At 43.1% G+C, this 16,162-nt stretch overlaps 1 protein-coding gene across 1 annotated transcript in view; it reads left to right on the top strand.

The window, feature by feature from the left end:
- The window catches only part of Cdyl (chromodomain Y-like), a 217,029-nt gene that overhangs the window by 14,851 nt on the left and 186,016 nt on the right, over window positions 1-16,162 (top strand). The window contains 1 exon segment of the mRNA NM_001014145.1: window positions 9,276-9,365. Within this exon segment, the coding sequence (NP_001014167.1) occupies window positions 9,276-9,365 (90 nt within the window).

Genomic DNA, 16,162 nt, shown 5'->3' with positions numbered 1-16,162 from the left:
TTCTTGACGACTGTTCCCCTCTCCTGCTAACTGATCTACCACCAAGGGATTAAAAAAGTATCAACAAATGGAGAGAGTAACACAGAGCAATGTAGTATGTTCTTTTTTTTTTAATATTTTATTTATTTATTATATATAAGTACACTGTAGCTGTCTTCAGACACACCAGAAGAGGGCATTAGATCTCATTTCAGATGGTTGTGAGCCACCATGTGGTTGCTGGGATTTGAACTCAGGACCTTAGGAAGAGCAATCAGTGCTCTTAACCGCTGAGCCATCTCTCCAGCCCGAGTATGTTCTTCATAGCACGGAGGTATCTTCTTCCATTATTGGGATAATACTCTGCAGGAAGGGCAGGGAAAACAAGAAAGTGTGTCTAAAGGTGGCTTTTTTTTTTTACTCTAGGAGTCATGTTTCAGCAGCGGTTTGTCACGATGAGGCACTTGCCGCTCTCTCCAAAACTTCCTAATAAGCTTTTATCTGTCTCATTTTGCTACAGTGTGCACTCCTTGGGTGACTTCCCCGGAGAGACCGGAGCACGGCCCAACAATGTGTGCTGTGTTCCCTTCACAGCAATTTACTCTAAGACATTCAGACACAGATTCCATTATAGATCAGAAGATTGTGTTATTGCATAATAAGACGACTTTAGCTTAAATGCAAACATAGAAATCTATTTTAAACACAGATAATGGTCCCAAAATCCAATGAAATTTTTTACAAGAGAGTTTATGCTGCAGTAGAAAAGCCCTATGTCTGGGGAACCCACCACACACACACACACCAAGACTGAGGCCATTGGTCACCGTTCAACAATCCAAATGAAATACAGTGGCAAAACACCACATTCCACTGCCCTCCAGGAGCCTTTCTTGAATGCCATACTGTGTAGAGCAGGCTGCGCTGAACAGGAGTCAGTCATGGCCTAGAAAGGAGACAGTCAGCTTGGTCAAACTGGATGACTAGGAAAGTTCCACAAAGAGGGTATTTACAAAGGCATAGGCAGTATTCGGGGAAACAGAGATGGAGAGAAGTCTGGGAGGTGGACACAAGTCAGGAGCCATGTGCACCTAAAGAGCCAGGCAATGCTCTCTAGCCTGAACTCATCATAAGTCAACAGGGAGGGAGCCACCACATAAGCACTAGTGCCTCCCATTGACCAAATCCTCCCTGGAGGGAGAAGGAGGGAAGCTGGTTCATGTTCCACACCTTCCAGTATCCTGAAGCACAGACCAGGTGCTCAAAGAAGATATTTAAAACCAATGCTGAATGTGTGCCTCTGTACAAGCTAGGTCATGGGTAGCACTGTTTTCTTACTATCCAGTGTGTGCTTTCAACGTTTGGCTAGAATGAGACTGACTCTGATCACTTAACAGGACTTACAACTGTGGGTACACTCTTCCGCTGTGGTGGGTATCCTGTCTTGGTGGGATTACCTCTGCTTGGAACTTTGCACATCCTGTCCACTATTTCTTTGGTCTGAAGGCACTGAAGCTGCCAGTCAAAATAAACCTTTTCATATGCTGATTACCTGAGGCACCTTGGGTGTTTGTTATAGCAACAGAAAGTTGATCAGTAAAAGGGCAGAGCCCTAAGAACTTCTCACAGGTCCTATATCTTGGTATCTCATAGTGGCAGTGAATTTCAATGTCTTTTGTAAGGGACAACCCATATCTAATCTTCCCCATGATTTATAACTAGGAGACCATTCAGTCATCTTATTTCTCTCTATATTTGCATGGTTGACCCTTGGGTGAGTCGTGTGCTCTTTCCTGTCCATTAGAGTTCCAACTGCATGTCCCTTCTGCACTCAGGAGCTATCATTGTTAAATTTATCAGTGGGGCTCTGCCCAGTTGCTGCTCTAAAGCCCTTCTTAAAGATGAGCATTGCCACAAGCATCCCAGCATCTCAGCAGCCACCAGTTCATGAAAACACAGTCCTTTCATGTGAAGTGTGATTTTGAGCAAGTTGCTCAGAAACTCCATTTCTTTCCTTGCAAAATGAAGATAACAATAGTAACTCGGAGACTTTTTACCAGCACTAATATAATTTCCAAATACTACACCACACTAAATAGTCCCTAAATCCCTACCACCTCTCCTGAACCTCTCCCTAGTGCCATGGATCTCAACCCTCCTAACACTCCAACCCTTAAATACAGTTTCTTGTGTTGTAGTGACCCCCCAACCATAAAACAATTTTTCACTGTTACTTCATAACTGTAATTTTACTACTGTTATGAATCTATCCAATATGCAAGATATCTGATATATAACCCCTATGAAAGAGTCATTCAATCCCCCTCCTAAGGGGGTAGTGGCCCATTAGTTGAGAACCAGTGCCCTGGTGTCTATGCATCTTGTTTCAGAAACTTGTTTAGTAAGTTTAATGTTAGTAAATTAAACGTGTTTCCAAAAGGTAAGATGACATACACTCACTTAGGAGGAAGAAGCCTGTGCGGCCACCGGTTCTTTGTAGACTCCAAGAGTCAAACCCCTTGTCTATGCAGCAAAAATTTGCAATATACATCCCCTCACAGGATTGAGCTGCCTATTATAGGGAGTATGAATGACCCAGACACTGAGGAGAGCAACCAAATCATCCCTCTTGACAATGCCCTAACCAAATATGACTTACTTCTCCCCAAGCCATGTGTTTCCCCCACCACCACCCATTTTCCATTCAAATGAAATGAAATATTTCAAATAACTCCATTTGAAATTGTGCTTAACATAAGCTCAGAGTAGTCATGAATTCTTTTTTGAATTTTTCACTGACAAACTACTTCCAGCTGCCCTCTGGGGCAGGTCACCTCCACAATAAAATACAGTGTTTGGTGAGGATTTCAGCTGCCACCTGGGGGTTCAATGTACTCAATGAATGCTATTTAGCAGAGCCAGTGTGAACGGGTGACAAATGGCATGTTGACATTTTTTCTGTGTCTGTGATTTCAGGATGGGTTGTTTCAGTTCTGCTGGCTGGGTCTTCTGTGTTACCAGCCTTTTCCACATTTACAGCCTGGTCCTCCCTCTCTCCTCAGCTTCTGGCAGCCAGCTTTGGGTGACAGAAGGCATTTTTTTTTTTTTTTTTGCTTAGACGGGTCATGCTTGAGATGGCCAGTAAATATGGATTTTATAGTTACTTTGTGCTTTAGAATTTATTTATATAAAATATATGATATATTATATTGTCTAAGAGTTTTATTGCTGTGAAGAGACACTATAACCAAGACAACTCTTATAAAGGAGGCTGGCTTACAGTTTCAGAGGTTCAGCCCATTATCATCATGGTGGGAAACATGGCAGCCTGTAAGCAGACATAGTATTAGAGAGGTGACTAAGAGTTCTACATCTGGATCCAAAGGCATCCAGGAGAAGACAGATTTCCGCAGGCAGCCAGGAGAAGGATCTCTTCCACAATGGGTGACTTGAGCACCTCAAGGCCCATCCCCATAGTGACGAACTTCCTCCAATAAGACCACACCTACTCCAAGGCCACACGTGGAGAGGTTTAATGAGAGAAGAAGAGGAGAAGAGAGGAAAGGTGGCCGGCCATGGGCGTATGGAGGGAAGGGGGAAGGGATCAAGAACAGAAAAGAGTAAAAGGGGGTAAAAAGCAGCCACACCTCTTAATAATGCCACTTACCATGTGCCAAGCATACTCAAACCAAATATATTATATATTACATAGTATATTACATAATAAATATGTATATATAATTTTTATATATAGCATCTATTTCTTTAATGTATGTATTTCATATACATATGGTTTTTTCCAACAGCTTCTCTTGGAGTGTTATCACTTCATACACATGAACTAACCAAGAATTATGTGTTACTTCCTTCATCTCTGGGCACACCCAGGAAAGCGAGGCTTGTTTGTACATGATTAGACATAGTCTGAGCCACCGCCCAGCTGAACAGTCCCCCCTCACTTCTCTGTTTAGTTGGACTTCACCTCAGTCTCAGCACCTTGGTCTACCACCTCTACCATGGCCCTGGACTCTCTCAGAGGCTACCTCTTTTTCTCCTTCCTCATGCCCAGCCTTTCTTCTCCTTCCTTCCTGGTTCTAGAACACTTGCAGTTATTTCTTATTGGGCGCCTTTTCCTGAGGAGAGCTGAGCAAACATCTGTTTACCTTAGATAGGACACCAACAACAGACCAAAGAAATGATCACACCCAAGTCTACCACAGGGCGAGCCAGTGAGTTTGTTGGGGTTATTTACAAGAGTGTGGGTGACTCAAAGGCCATCACTGGAAAGGCCAGTTGAGCTCAGATGATGCAGCCCTAAAGCTGCATCTCTTGAGCTTCCTGCAAACTCGACTGCCTATATGATATATGGCCTTGGGACTCTGAACTTTCTATGTCTTGTACATTATCTGAATTTCTCCTTCTAGACAGGAACATTTGAATAGGGAGCAAATGGCTATCTAGCACGTACTTCAAGGTTCTGTGTTCAGACTAGTGATTGAACTGACACATGGATGGAAGGAGGGATGGATGGATGGATGGATGGATGGATGGATAGATGGATGGATGGATGGATGGATAGAGGGAGGGATGGATGGATGGAGGGAGGGTTGGATGGACGGTAAAAGATAGGCACTAGGAAGCAAGGAACAAAACAGTTTCAATGTCCCCCAAAATGGAGTTTCTTCTTTACTCCTGACCAGGAATTTCAGACTCCTGATCATTAAAGAAAAAATCCTTTTCCCTGAAGAGTTGTCAAAGAATCCCAGAAAGCCTGTGGCTGCTGGGGAAGCTCTGTGCTTCTGATTGTAAAGAGGTCTGGGAACAATCTTTCTTCAGAGATATGGATTAGGGTTCCTTCTGTGCATGTCAGGTCTCAGAGTGAAACAGCTAGTTGCAATATAAGGATGAGTTTTGTACAATCCAAAGCAATCTTGAGGGGATCTGTAGGCTACCCATGCTGTTTACACAGTCCCATGAGATCTTTTAGTTTAGCACAAACATGTGCATACTTTTGTCAGTTGGATTTCCTAGCACCCACTCCCACGCTGCTGCTTTTCTCCCTTCTCTCTCTCTTTAAAGCAATCCAATCTAAGAAACGTTTTTTTTGTGTGTGACTCTTGTATGCTTCCTCACTCCCATCACACTAACAGGCATGCAGAACCCAAGAATGACACCACAGAAGGAGCAGAACAACAGGCGTGACGTAAAATCTCCAGATCACAAATGTCACTTCCGTAGTATCTTGTTTGTTGAACCTGGAATTTCCCAGAACAGGCTTTTCTTGGTGATGAGGCACACTAGGTCAAAGGTCCTAAACAATAGCCTTATAGCTTGTTCTCATTCCATGCCTCTTTGAGGCTCACAGTCACCATACAGACAGCAAAGTCAACATGAAACACTGGGGTAAGCTAGTCTTAGCTCAGCTCTGCTCCTGGGTCATCATAGTCTCTGTTAAAAGCCAAGACACACAGCAGAATGTCCAAGGTAGAGTTTATTGGAGAGTGGAAAAAGCACACACTCACAGGTGAGAGTGGCCAATGGCCAGAGACCATTGTGTTGACCTACACTTTTAAGTATGCTCTATGGAGTCTCTTGAACAGTTTTCCCTGAGAGGTGCCTTCATGTCCAGGTGATTGACAGAACCATTTGGATTCTCTCTTTAGGGAGTGAACAATAGTACGTCTTTGTCCCTTACCAGATAGCCTCCAGCTAGACATCTAATCTCATGATTTTCCAGACAGTTCAGAACATCAAGTCTCCACCCAGGGCCAGAGACACAATTCAGATCCTTGGACCAGTGATCAGAGTCCAGCGCTTCTGGTTTCTGATTTTACCAGCTGCTGGTAAAGGAATTTATCCTCCATGACTCTCAAACTTGTTAATACCTAAACTATCCACCTAATGGAAGTACATTACTCATCCCTATTTCCAGATCTCATACAGCCTGGGATCACCCCCCAGATTCCTCATTGTTTCAGAGGAGGAGATGAATGTTTGTCATGCTTAGACATGGAGTCTTAACACCTCCTTTCACATATCCAAACAGTAAGGTCTGTCTCTCAAGAAATCATAAATCTATCATAAAAAAAAAGAGTAAACCAATCAACTTTTGGTTTTGTTATTCAAGGACCCACTCATGCCTCTGGCATATGGTAAGGAAAGGTTCTACCACAGAGCTACATTGCAGTCCCGATTACCTTTAGACTGTTGGGTTTAAAGAGTAGACATAGCAGTCAGGTCACGTGTCTTTTATGTGAGAAGCATGACACATGTTCCAAGTCAGGAGTCTGGCAGGAAGTTGGAAGTCACCTAATCCTCATGTGTATGCCCACTGAGTCTCCGGGTCTAGACCTGCTCTACCTTACCAAACTTCCTGGCATGATCTTACGTCCCACACTAGCAAGTACAATTCTTTTGTTCTTATGTATGTATGTGTTTTGCCTGCATGTTTGTCTGTGAACCATATGCATGCCGGGTGTCCTTGGAGGCTAGAAGAAGGTGTCGGATCCTTTAGAATTGGAGTCACAGACAGTTATAAACCACCATGTAAATGCTGGAAATCAACACCAGGTCCTCTGGAGCAACAGTCACTTCTCTTACCTGCTGATCAATGTTACTCGGGCAAGGCATACACAATCTACTCCAAATCTGACTTAAAGTCAGATTTGGGATGGCACAGTGAAGCTAGCTTAAGATTAACGCATTGTCGGAGGTAAACTAGAGAATCAGCCAAGGAGGTGTAGACTCCATGATTCTCTAAGACTCTATGACTAGGCAATATGATTGATAAACCTCCAAAGCATGGAAGGAAAACAAATCTTTGGAAGCCAAAGCTTAATGTTTTCACTTCTGACACCAAACATCATCTTGCTCAGTAACTCTACCTTAAAACACTGCTCATAGGCTAAGCTATTCCTGGGCCAAAGCAAAGAGTCAAGGAAACACATAGATTTTACATTTCCTGTTGCCCTTCCCTGTAATTGGTAGTCAACTTGGTAGCACAGTTTATAATAGTTTGCCTGTGCTGGGATGGAGGACAGTGTCTCTAAAACCAAAACAAACAGAAAAAATGACAAGGCTATTGATTTAAGGAGCATAAGGCATAAGGTTCAGGCAGAGCTATAACCCAATGCAGAGTGCTGTAACAGTGCAGAGTGACCTTGCTAAGCCACCCCAGGAAGGAGTGAAGAATTAAAAAGAAAATCAATAGCTACTGAAGGCAAGGACAGTGTGCTAGTCTTAGACACTGCAAAAGGAACGAGCTCTGAAGTGCACCCTATGCAGAGAGGAAGAAGAATAGGCCTTATGATCAGGCCTTCTGTAATGATGACATGCCATTGGCCCTATCACTGGAGATGAGACTAGAAATGAAATATTAGTTGCTAGAGATCTGGCTTATGTTGGTAGAGTGTTTACTTAGCATGCACAAAGCTGAGGTTCCATCCCCAGCACCACATCAAACCAAGTATGCTCGTGCACATCTATAATCCCAGCACTTCAGAGATGGAAACTAGAGAATCAGACGTCCAAGATCATACACAGCTGTATACCAAATTCAAGGCCAGCCCAAGATACCCCAAAATAATCTCAAAAGAGAAATCAGATGAAGCAATACATAGCAGATCATGCAAGAGTAAATGTCGTGTGTTACTAGCTTTAGGAGGCATCCTGGAGACAGAAGAGCTTCTGTCTCTTTTGAGGATAATGACATGGTTTAAAACAATATCTCTACTGTCCATCAGAAGGGTTCGGATGGTGATGAGCTGCAAGTGAGAACAATGGGGAAAATGGTTCTGAGACAATGACTTGAATTTAAGAACGCCCCTCCCGTCAGCATTCCTTCTGCAGTTCCCTTCTCTGCTATGACTAATAGTGTTCCTGGAGTACTCAGAATAGACAGGCTCCTCTGAATCCTGATGGCCTTTTCCACCGTGCAATCTAACGCCTCCTCTTGACACCCATCCCAACCAAATTCCTCTGTTTATTCAGTCAGTGTGCTTTTTGGTTTTTCACTCATTTTTGGCAAACATACTAGGAGGTCATCTCCCCTGGCCCCCAAAAAATGTGAAACAAGGCACTTTGGAGTAATGAGATTATGCATGAGGTTCCTCCACTGTGTGTCCACATGCAGACGTGAGACTCACAGTTCTCTGGTTGCTCCACGGTGATCAGTGTTAAGTATGTTCTTTGGCTGTTGTGGGAATACTGCCCTGCTGGTGTTGCCTGTGTTTGGAATGTTCCACTTCTGGTAATACATTCAATGTCTATATTTGTCTTTTCAAAGCCACTTAACACTTTCAGCTTATATAAATCTTGTAGTTAACTAAAGCCTCCAGGTCTTTTTCACATGAAGTGTTCACATAAATCATTGAGCTTCTGCCCTATTTTCATCTTTATGAGTAGTTAAGATATAAATCTTTCTCACAGTATTAAAGGATGCTAGTGTATTAAATAGCCTAAGTGACTCACAGACCTTTGAAAAGGACCATCAGGATCAAATTTGCATGGCAAGAACTCCAGGAGCTAGGCCAGAGGGTCCCATTTGTCTTCTAGCTTTCTACTGCGAACTAACAAAATAGTCCTTGGAATACCACCCCCAGCAGAAATCAATACAAAATAATATTCAAGGTAGTGATAACCTACATAGGCAGTGATGAAATGATTGTTTTAATTTTGGAGGGTATCAATCAACTATAAAGAGTCCTTTCATAGCCTCTTGAATGTATGAACTACTGGATGCCAATCTTAAATATCAAAATTTTATAGTAATTTTCAAAGTGGGAAAAGCTCTCAGTATCTCTTCAATGCTTAATAAAGAAAAAAGTTATGGAGGAAAACTGAGAACGAAACATCGGGAAGATGTAAGAAAGGAAAAGCCATCTAAAGTGGAGATGGAGAAAAATAAGAAAGAAGCAGACCTGGAAGACCGGTAAAAAGAGTAGTATTGGAGGCTGTTTGTCAGACAGGAATAGTGGTGGTGGTAGATTAAGGCAGTGCCACAGTGAGTTCCCCTAGCTCTGCAGAGTGATGGAGAGATGGATGAGAGTAACAGAAAGCTGCCTCAGAGCCTCCAAGAACCTTTAACAAATACACCCTCCCCCTAGGCCATAGACCTCTGCCATCCAAGAATGGACTTCAGCCTTCACTGTTGTTGGACTAGAACCAAGAAGTGATAACACTGGACGTCTACTGTCCTGTTCAGCTTGGTCTTTCCTCCCTGCTACACATACAGATTCTCCACACACATGGCATATCCCAGGGACTCAGTTTCACTCTCTTTCCTCCTCCTCCTGCAGGGCTTAGGCAGTAGCCAGCCTAGTACAAAGGAAGCCGAGCCCTGCACACTTCAAGAGAAAGAGGAACATCCTGTTGATGACACCAGACAGGTAAGTGCGCTTTCCTCTCTACATGGGTGAGTCTGACTTCAAGGGTAGAAGATGTTCCAAAAGACTCAGCTATAAAATATGTGACTCGGGTGAAAAAAAATAATTGTATTTAAAAACTAAGTCAGAAAGAAGAAAGGACAGCCAGAGCAATGAACAGTCCAAACTGTTGCGTAAGCATCTCAAACAGCCTTATGGTTTCTTTAGGCCCTACATCCAGATCTCCATGTTTTTTTTGGTCACTTCTTATCTCCTTGTGCTGAACAGAGACCTCCTTAGGAACTTGGTTTGAAAATCACCTGCATTCAGGGCATTGAGAATCCATTTTAGGTGTTTAAATATTCAATAGGCTAAGTAGGAGATTAATTTTATATTTGTTCTGAGTCTTCCCCTGTTCTCCAAGACTGTTTCTTTGTCCTTTGTTTTTTGTTTTTTAAGAGGACTTGCTTTTTTTTTTTTTAATTATGCTTCTCTTTCTCTCTCTGTACCCTCTTGGTCCCTTTTGGGTTCAGTTGAGAAAAAGGAGGGTGAATTAGAAGAATCCTTGGTTCTCCTGTGAGGGTTCTTTGGGAAATTCTATTGTCTGGATCTTGCCTGTGGTATCCTGCTCCCAGGCTCAGACCACCCATGTGGGTCCCAGCCTGAGGGGTCCGGATCAGCATCCGAATCTTTGCAGAATTCACATCAGCAGCATATTCTTCTGGAAACTGCAAATGAGGACAGTGAGAACAGGGGCTGCTCCCTCTTCACCTGCGAGGGTGGAGGACTCTAGCAAAGCTTTGGCATTCTGGTTCTCCAGATGAAAAATACAGACCGTCTTATAGGTTCACGGGGACCCCTTCACTGTGGGTGTGGTGGGAACAGACCTGCCTCTCTTGGAACATATCACTGTTCTAACAGTGGCTATGACAGAGTACACTGCGGTCCCTGCATCTTAACGAGCAAGACAAAAAGACCACAGTCTCCCTGTCTGTGGAGGGCTTGGTTTAGGCCATAGATTGCTTGACTGGATATGGTTTGTGATTCCCCCACCACCATCCCACATCGTCATAACCTTGAAGGTATTGGGAGTAGTCAAGACTGGTAGTTCGGCCAGCCTACCATATGGCATGTGCCAGAGCTTCAGTTGCTTTCTCCTTATGACTGGAGCACTGACAGAGAGCCATGGCCCAGCCTTGCCACAGAGCATCATCACCCTGGATATTACTAGCCAAGGAGAAGACCCCAAAATCACACTTCAAGACTCTTAAACCATCATTCAGGAAAAATACAACCAAAACCCCACACAAGTTGAGCCATTCTAGATTGAGGGTCACCTGTAAGGGATGCAGACATCCCACAGAGCCCTCTGGAATCTTCTGGGTTTGGATGCCTTTGGCAATCAGGTGGCATTTATGGACCCTTTTCCGAATAACTTTCTAAAGTTTACAAAACAAAGTGTATGTGACTTTTGTTACAACTGTATGTTCAATTGTACATACAATCGTTACTGCGATACAGTTATCAAAATCATTTTAAAAGTATACTTTAATAATAATACATTTTATTGAGCTGTTTTAATAAGGTTCTACTGACATAAAAATCTATGTCTAATATATAACACACATATTATATATTATATAATGTCTTAAGAGTTTGAAGGTGAGTGTCTAACCATGAAACTCCCTTAGAATCTGTCATAAATATATTCATCTTCAAAGGCATACTCCAACCTTATTTATCTCTTCATCCCTTCATTCATTCCTCTCCATATTATGAGAGAGAATGCTTACCACAAGTGCTAACCTCTTAGCAGTTCCCTAAGCGTGCGGTAAGTGTCGTTAACGTGTCACACAGCAGATTCACCTTACATAACTGAACCTTTGTACTCATTGATTAGTACCACCTGCTTCTCCCTCCCAGCAGCTCCCATCTACCCACTCTCTGCTTCCTGTGTTTGCCTATTTAGGTTCAGTCCTGTTTTTCCAGTGTAGCTTACTCCACTCATGTGAAGCTGCTTCTTCCTTATCACACAATACAACAAGTTCTAGTAGCAATCACAAGAGGGAATTTAAGTGATATTTTAAGATACACACAACTGTGTGTGATGGGGAAACACCTGTAGTTTCTATCGGTGACAAAGTTGCCACAGCTATTGCTAATGCTACTACAACTTGTTGATTGAATTCACGATTGAAAGAGAATGCTAAATTCCACCCAGAAGATATTGGAAACAAGAATGGATTGGCTGGACTGGCTCCTATCCCTGCCCATAGACTCCCTGGATTCTACCCACAAGCCCCTGAGGACAGAAGAAGCATTATCCTAGCCGGCTACCTGCTACATCTTTTCTTGTGTCTGCTTATATTTAGGTCAGTGTGGGTGGAGGGGAGGTGGCTGCAGGGCTGGTTTGGTGACCTGCTGGTGAGATCTGCAGGGTCACCCAGCAACTTCTTTGAGAAAGAAGTCAAGGCCAGCCGCCCTCATCTTTGGAAGATGTGACTTCAATTACAGTCGTCTACAAGGTGACCAGTCACTGTGAATTCTGTTGTGTGCCCCGTGCCCACAATAATATTCCCAAATGGCTATCCAAGAAATGTCAGCAGTGAGTACCTCCTGGGAGGATAAATGGGCTGTGGGAGCCAAAAGGAAGAGCTTTTCATGGTCAACTCTGTACACTTGTGCAAGTGGACCTGCACATCTACACTGGAATGAGAGTGAATTAACCCCATGTCCTCCATTCTAGCATGAGCCTAGAGCCAGAGAGAGAGAGAGAGAGAGAGAGAGAGAGAGAGAGAGAGAGAAGAGAATATGTAGCCCAGGCTGGCCTAACTCTTTTCTCTAAGCTCAGGCTTATTCATCTGTGATGAATAAGATCTACCCCAGAGGGTTGTAGTGAGGTTGAGAGACAGGTGATCTTTACCTTATACTTGCATACAGGAAAAGAGTCCAGATGAAATCAAGAATGGTGGCTGCCCACTCTTGTAATCTGAGGTAGGAGAATTGTGATTTCCAGGTCAGCCTGAAAGAAAGAATAATACTTCACTGAGAAAAACAAGAAAAGAGACTTTTGTAGAATATTAAAAACAAATATTCCGGGGTTGGGGATTTAGCTCAGTGGTAGAGCGCTTGCCTAGAAAGCGCAAGGCCCTGGGTTCGGTCCCCAGCTCCGAAAAAAAGAAAAAAGAAAAAAAATATTCCATAAAACATTAAAACCTTTAGACATATAGGGCACTGTCCATGGAGTGGGAAACAGTTTCTTTAAGAATACCACCAAAGGGGCTGGAGAGATGGCTCAGCCGTTAAAGGCTAGGCTCACAACCAAAAATATAAGAATACCCCCAAAGGACAAAGGATTAAATATACATATACATAGATTGAACTGTGCCAACGGTAAACATTTCCACACACGGAAGGAGCTGCAAGGACAGATTTTCTCTGCCAGACGCTCACACTGCTCTACCACAGGTTAAAAGCCACAGGGCCAGGTGACCATGGCCTCAAACCATGAACCACAGTGTAGCTTTTCTCCCTGTAAGTTGATCTTGAAGTAGCAATGAACAATTGACAAAGAAAACATGGAAAGTGATCTGGATACACACCAAATATCAAGTGGAGGAAAACTGGGAAAATAACAGGAGAAGCTTCTTCTTTTTTTTTTTTTAATACTTTTTGAAAACTATCCCCACTGGTAGAGAGATGGCTCAGAGGACCCTGGTTGGATTCTGAACGTCCATAGGGCAGTTCACAACCATCTGTAGCTCCAAATGATACCAAGCATAAAGGTGATACACAAACATATATGCAGGGAAAACACCCATGCACATAAAAATACATAAACATTTTAACTATTCTTCCATAAGGGCAGTAATATGAACCAGTTGTGTTCAGCATAGCAATTTTCTTTCTTTCTTTTTTTTAAAGATTTTATTTTATTTATATGAGTACAGTGTAGCTGTCCTCAGACACCCCAGAAGAGGGCATCGGATCTCTTTACAGATGGTTGTGAACCTCCATGTGGTTGCTGGGAATTGAACTCAGGACCTCGGGAAGAGCAGTCAGTGCTCTTAACCGCTGAGCCATCTCTCCAGCCCATATAGCAATTTTCTAAGTCATCTACCAAGCATAGACAAGAAAAATGCACTTTGGTCCTGGGTCCCAACTCCATCAAGCTGGTGGTTTTTCCCAAACCAGCACATCACCTAACAAACAGCTCTGTCAGTGTGAACACACATGTCACACCAATGGTTGTCAACAAGGGGGGCAAAGACTACCCACTTGGTACACTTGGCAACACCTGGGGACAGTTTGGGCCGAGGGTATTTCTACTGCAATAAAGAAGGTCGAGTCCAGAGATCAGCCAAACGGCCTGTAAGGGCTGCCATCTCAGGAAATTGGGTGGTACAAACATGCAAGGAGTGAGAGTCATCTAAAAAAAAGAAACTGTCCCCGTGAGCGGCCTGTAGGTATGACTGTGGGACATTTTCTTCATTTACGATTGAGGTAGAGGACCCAGTGCACTCTGGACAGTGCCACTCCTTGGCAGGTGTTCCTGGGATGTATGGAAAGGAGGTTACATCAGGCCGTGCTAGCACGCGCCTTTAATCCCAGCATTTGGCAGGCAGAGGCAGGCAGATTTCTATGAATTCAAGGCCAGGCTGGTCTGGAGAGAGAAATCCCGTACAGCCCGGGCTTCGCAGGCAAACCATGGGCTTTTCCTAATTCCTTAAATGTTTCAGGCTTCCGTCTTAATTTGGTTTCTTTTAAAGCTAGAGAAAACAAGAGGTGGGTTATTTCTTTTCCTTAAAAAAAAAAAAAAAAAGGATTTTTTTTTTCTTTTCTTTTTTTCGGAGCTGGGGACCGGACCCAGGGCCTTGCGCTTTCTAGGCAAGCGCTCTACCACTGAGCTAAATCCCCAACCCCGATTTGTTTATTTTATGTATATTAATACATGGTAGCTGTCTTTAGACACACCAGAAGATAGCATCTAAATCCCCTTACAGATGGGCCACCACGTGGCTGCTGGGAATCAGGACCTCTGGAAGAGCAGTCAATGCTCGGAACCACTGATCCATCGTTCCAGCCCCTCAGGCTATTTCTTTTCATCCTCCTGGAATATAATTCAGCTGCTCCATATATCAAACTTCATGTCCACATCATTATTCTGTCTTCTCTGTATTTATTGTTTTTTAAAAAGTATTTTACCATATTAAAAAACATTTATTTAGACCAGGTCTTACAATGTGGCTCTGGCTGCTCTGGAAGTCATTTTATGAACAAACTCCCAGAAATCCACATTCCTCCCAAAAGATGTGTGCCACCATGACCTACCATTTTTATTTATTTGGTGTACTTGGGGACATGCATGTGACAGGAGACACATGTAGAGACCAGAGGACGATTTACAGAAGTCTGTTTCCCCCTCCCGTCATAAGGATCCTGAGGCTCAAACTTAGGTTGTCAGGCACAGAGGCAGGCACCCTTAGTAGCTGAACACCTTGGCAGGCCTGGTTCATGTTCTTAAAGTCCACTTGGCCATTGAAGGCATGTCACTAGTTAGATTCAGCTTTATATCAGAAAACTTCCAAATATATAGGCCTAAATAAAATTAAAGTTTATTATGCTGTCAATTTAAACCAAATATGTAGGGCATTCAGAAGTGGTTTAGTAACTCCATGACATCATCATGATTCTTTGCCACCTCTATGGTATGACCCTCATTTTCATAGTCCAAGATGGTGACTGGGTTCCAGAACCTCCATGTCAGACTGGCAGAGTGGAGAATAGAGGACACATCACTCTTCCCTTAAGAAGTCTTCTAGAAAGTTTCCTAGAATGCATTTGTTTTCCTCTTAGCCCTCAAAAACCATACAAGCTGGGATTCAGAACTCCTTGGATATCAAGGAGTTCCTTATTATAGCATAGCACATATAAACAGAGGCATGCACTGCACATATACACAGATAACATAGTATTTGCAATACCTTCCTATACATTGCTTATAATGCCTAATATTTTGCAAATACAACATAAATTTTTAATGCAAGATTGCTTAAAGAATAATGACATAGACTCTGTACATGTTTGGTTGAGATGCAGGTTTTCCAGGATCACCTTGATTGAATCGGCAGACATGGGATCGCAATTACAGAGGGCCAAATAAGAGTGGTTCAAACAGAACAGAGAAGTGATCTCTCAAACATGCAATGTCGTTATAGTAGCACTATCAGAAATACACTTTGTTGGCCAGCTTAACCATTACTATACAAATACCTGAGATAATCAACTGCAGTAAACGTGTACGGTTTGCTAATTTGAGATTTGTAATTTGGACTAAATGCCCCAGGCTGGGTGTACTAACGAGCTTCTCTTACTGTCACTTAAGGAGTGATCCATAGATTTCATGACCATGTCCACTAACTCCTCACCGAGAAGTTCAGCTGGGGGTGGGGGTGGGGGGTTGGTGACAGAGGGATCAAAGCCTTAATCACTAGTAATCAGAGCAAAGGCCAGATGCAGCCAGGAAGAAGGATGTGAAGGAAAACCCATCACCTGAGGCCCACCATCACCAACCCAGAATCTGACTATAAAATTGCTGAGGTGTGAGAAACATAGAAGAGAAGCTGGCTCTTCAAATCAAAGAGAAGCCCTGAGTTCTCTTCATTCAGTACTTACTGTAGCCATGACATTCTTTTGTGTTTGGCTTTTTTTGTTTGTTTGTTTTGTTTTTTGAGACAAGCTTTCTCCGTGTAGCCCTGGCTGTCCTGGAACTCACTCTGTAGAACAGGCTGGCCTCAAACTCAGAGATCTGCCTAATCCTG

This window comes from Rattus norvegicus, chromosome 17 (genome assembly GCF_021556685.1).
Source record: "Rattus norvegicus strain SHRSP/BbbUtx chromosome 17, alternate assembly SHRSP_T2T, whole genome shotgun sequence".
NCBI lineage: Eukaryota > Metazoa > Chordata > Mammalia > Rodentia > Muridae > Rattus > Rattus norvegicus.
This window is presented reverse-complemented; position numbering and strand designations above follow the sequence as displayed.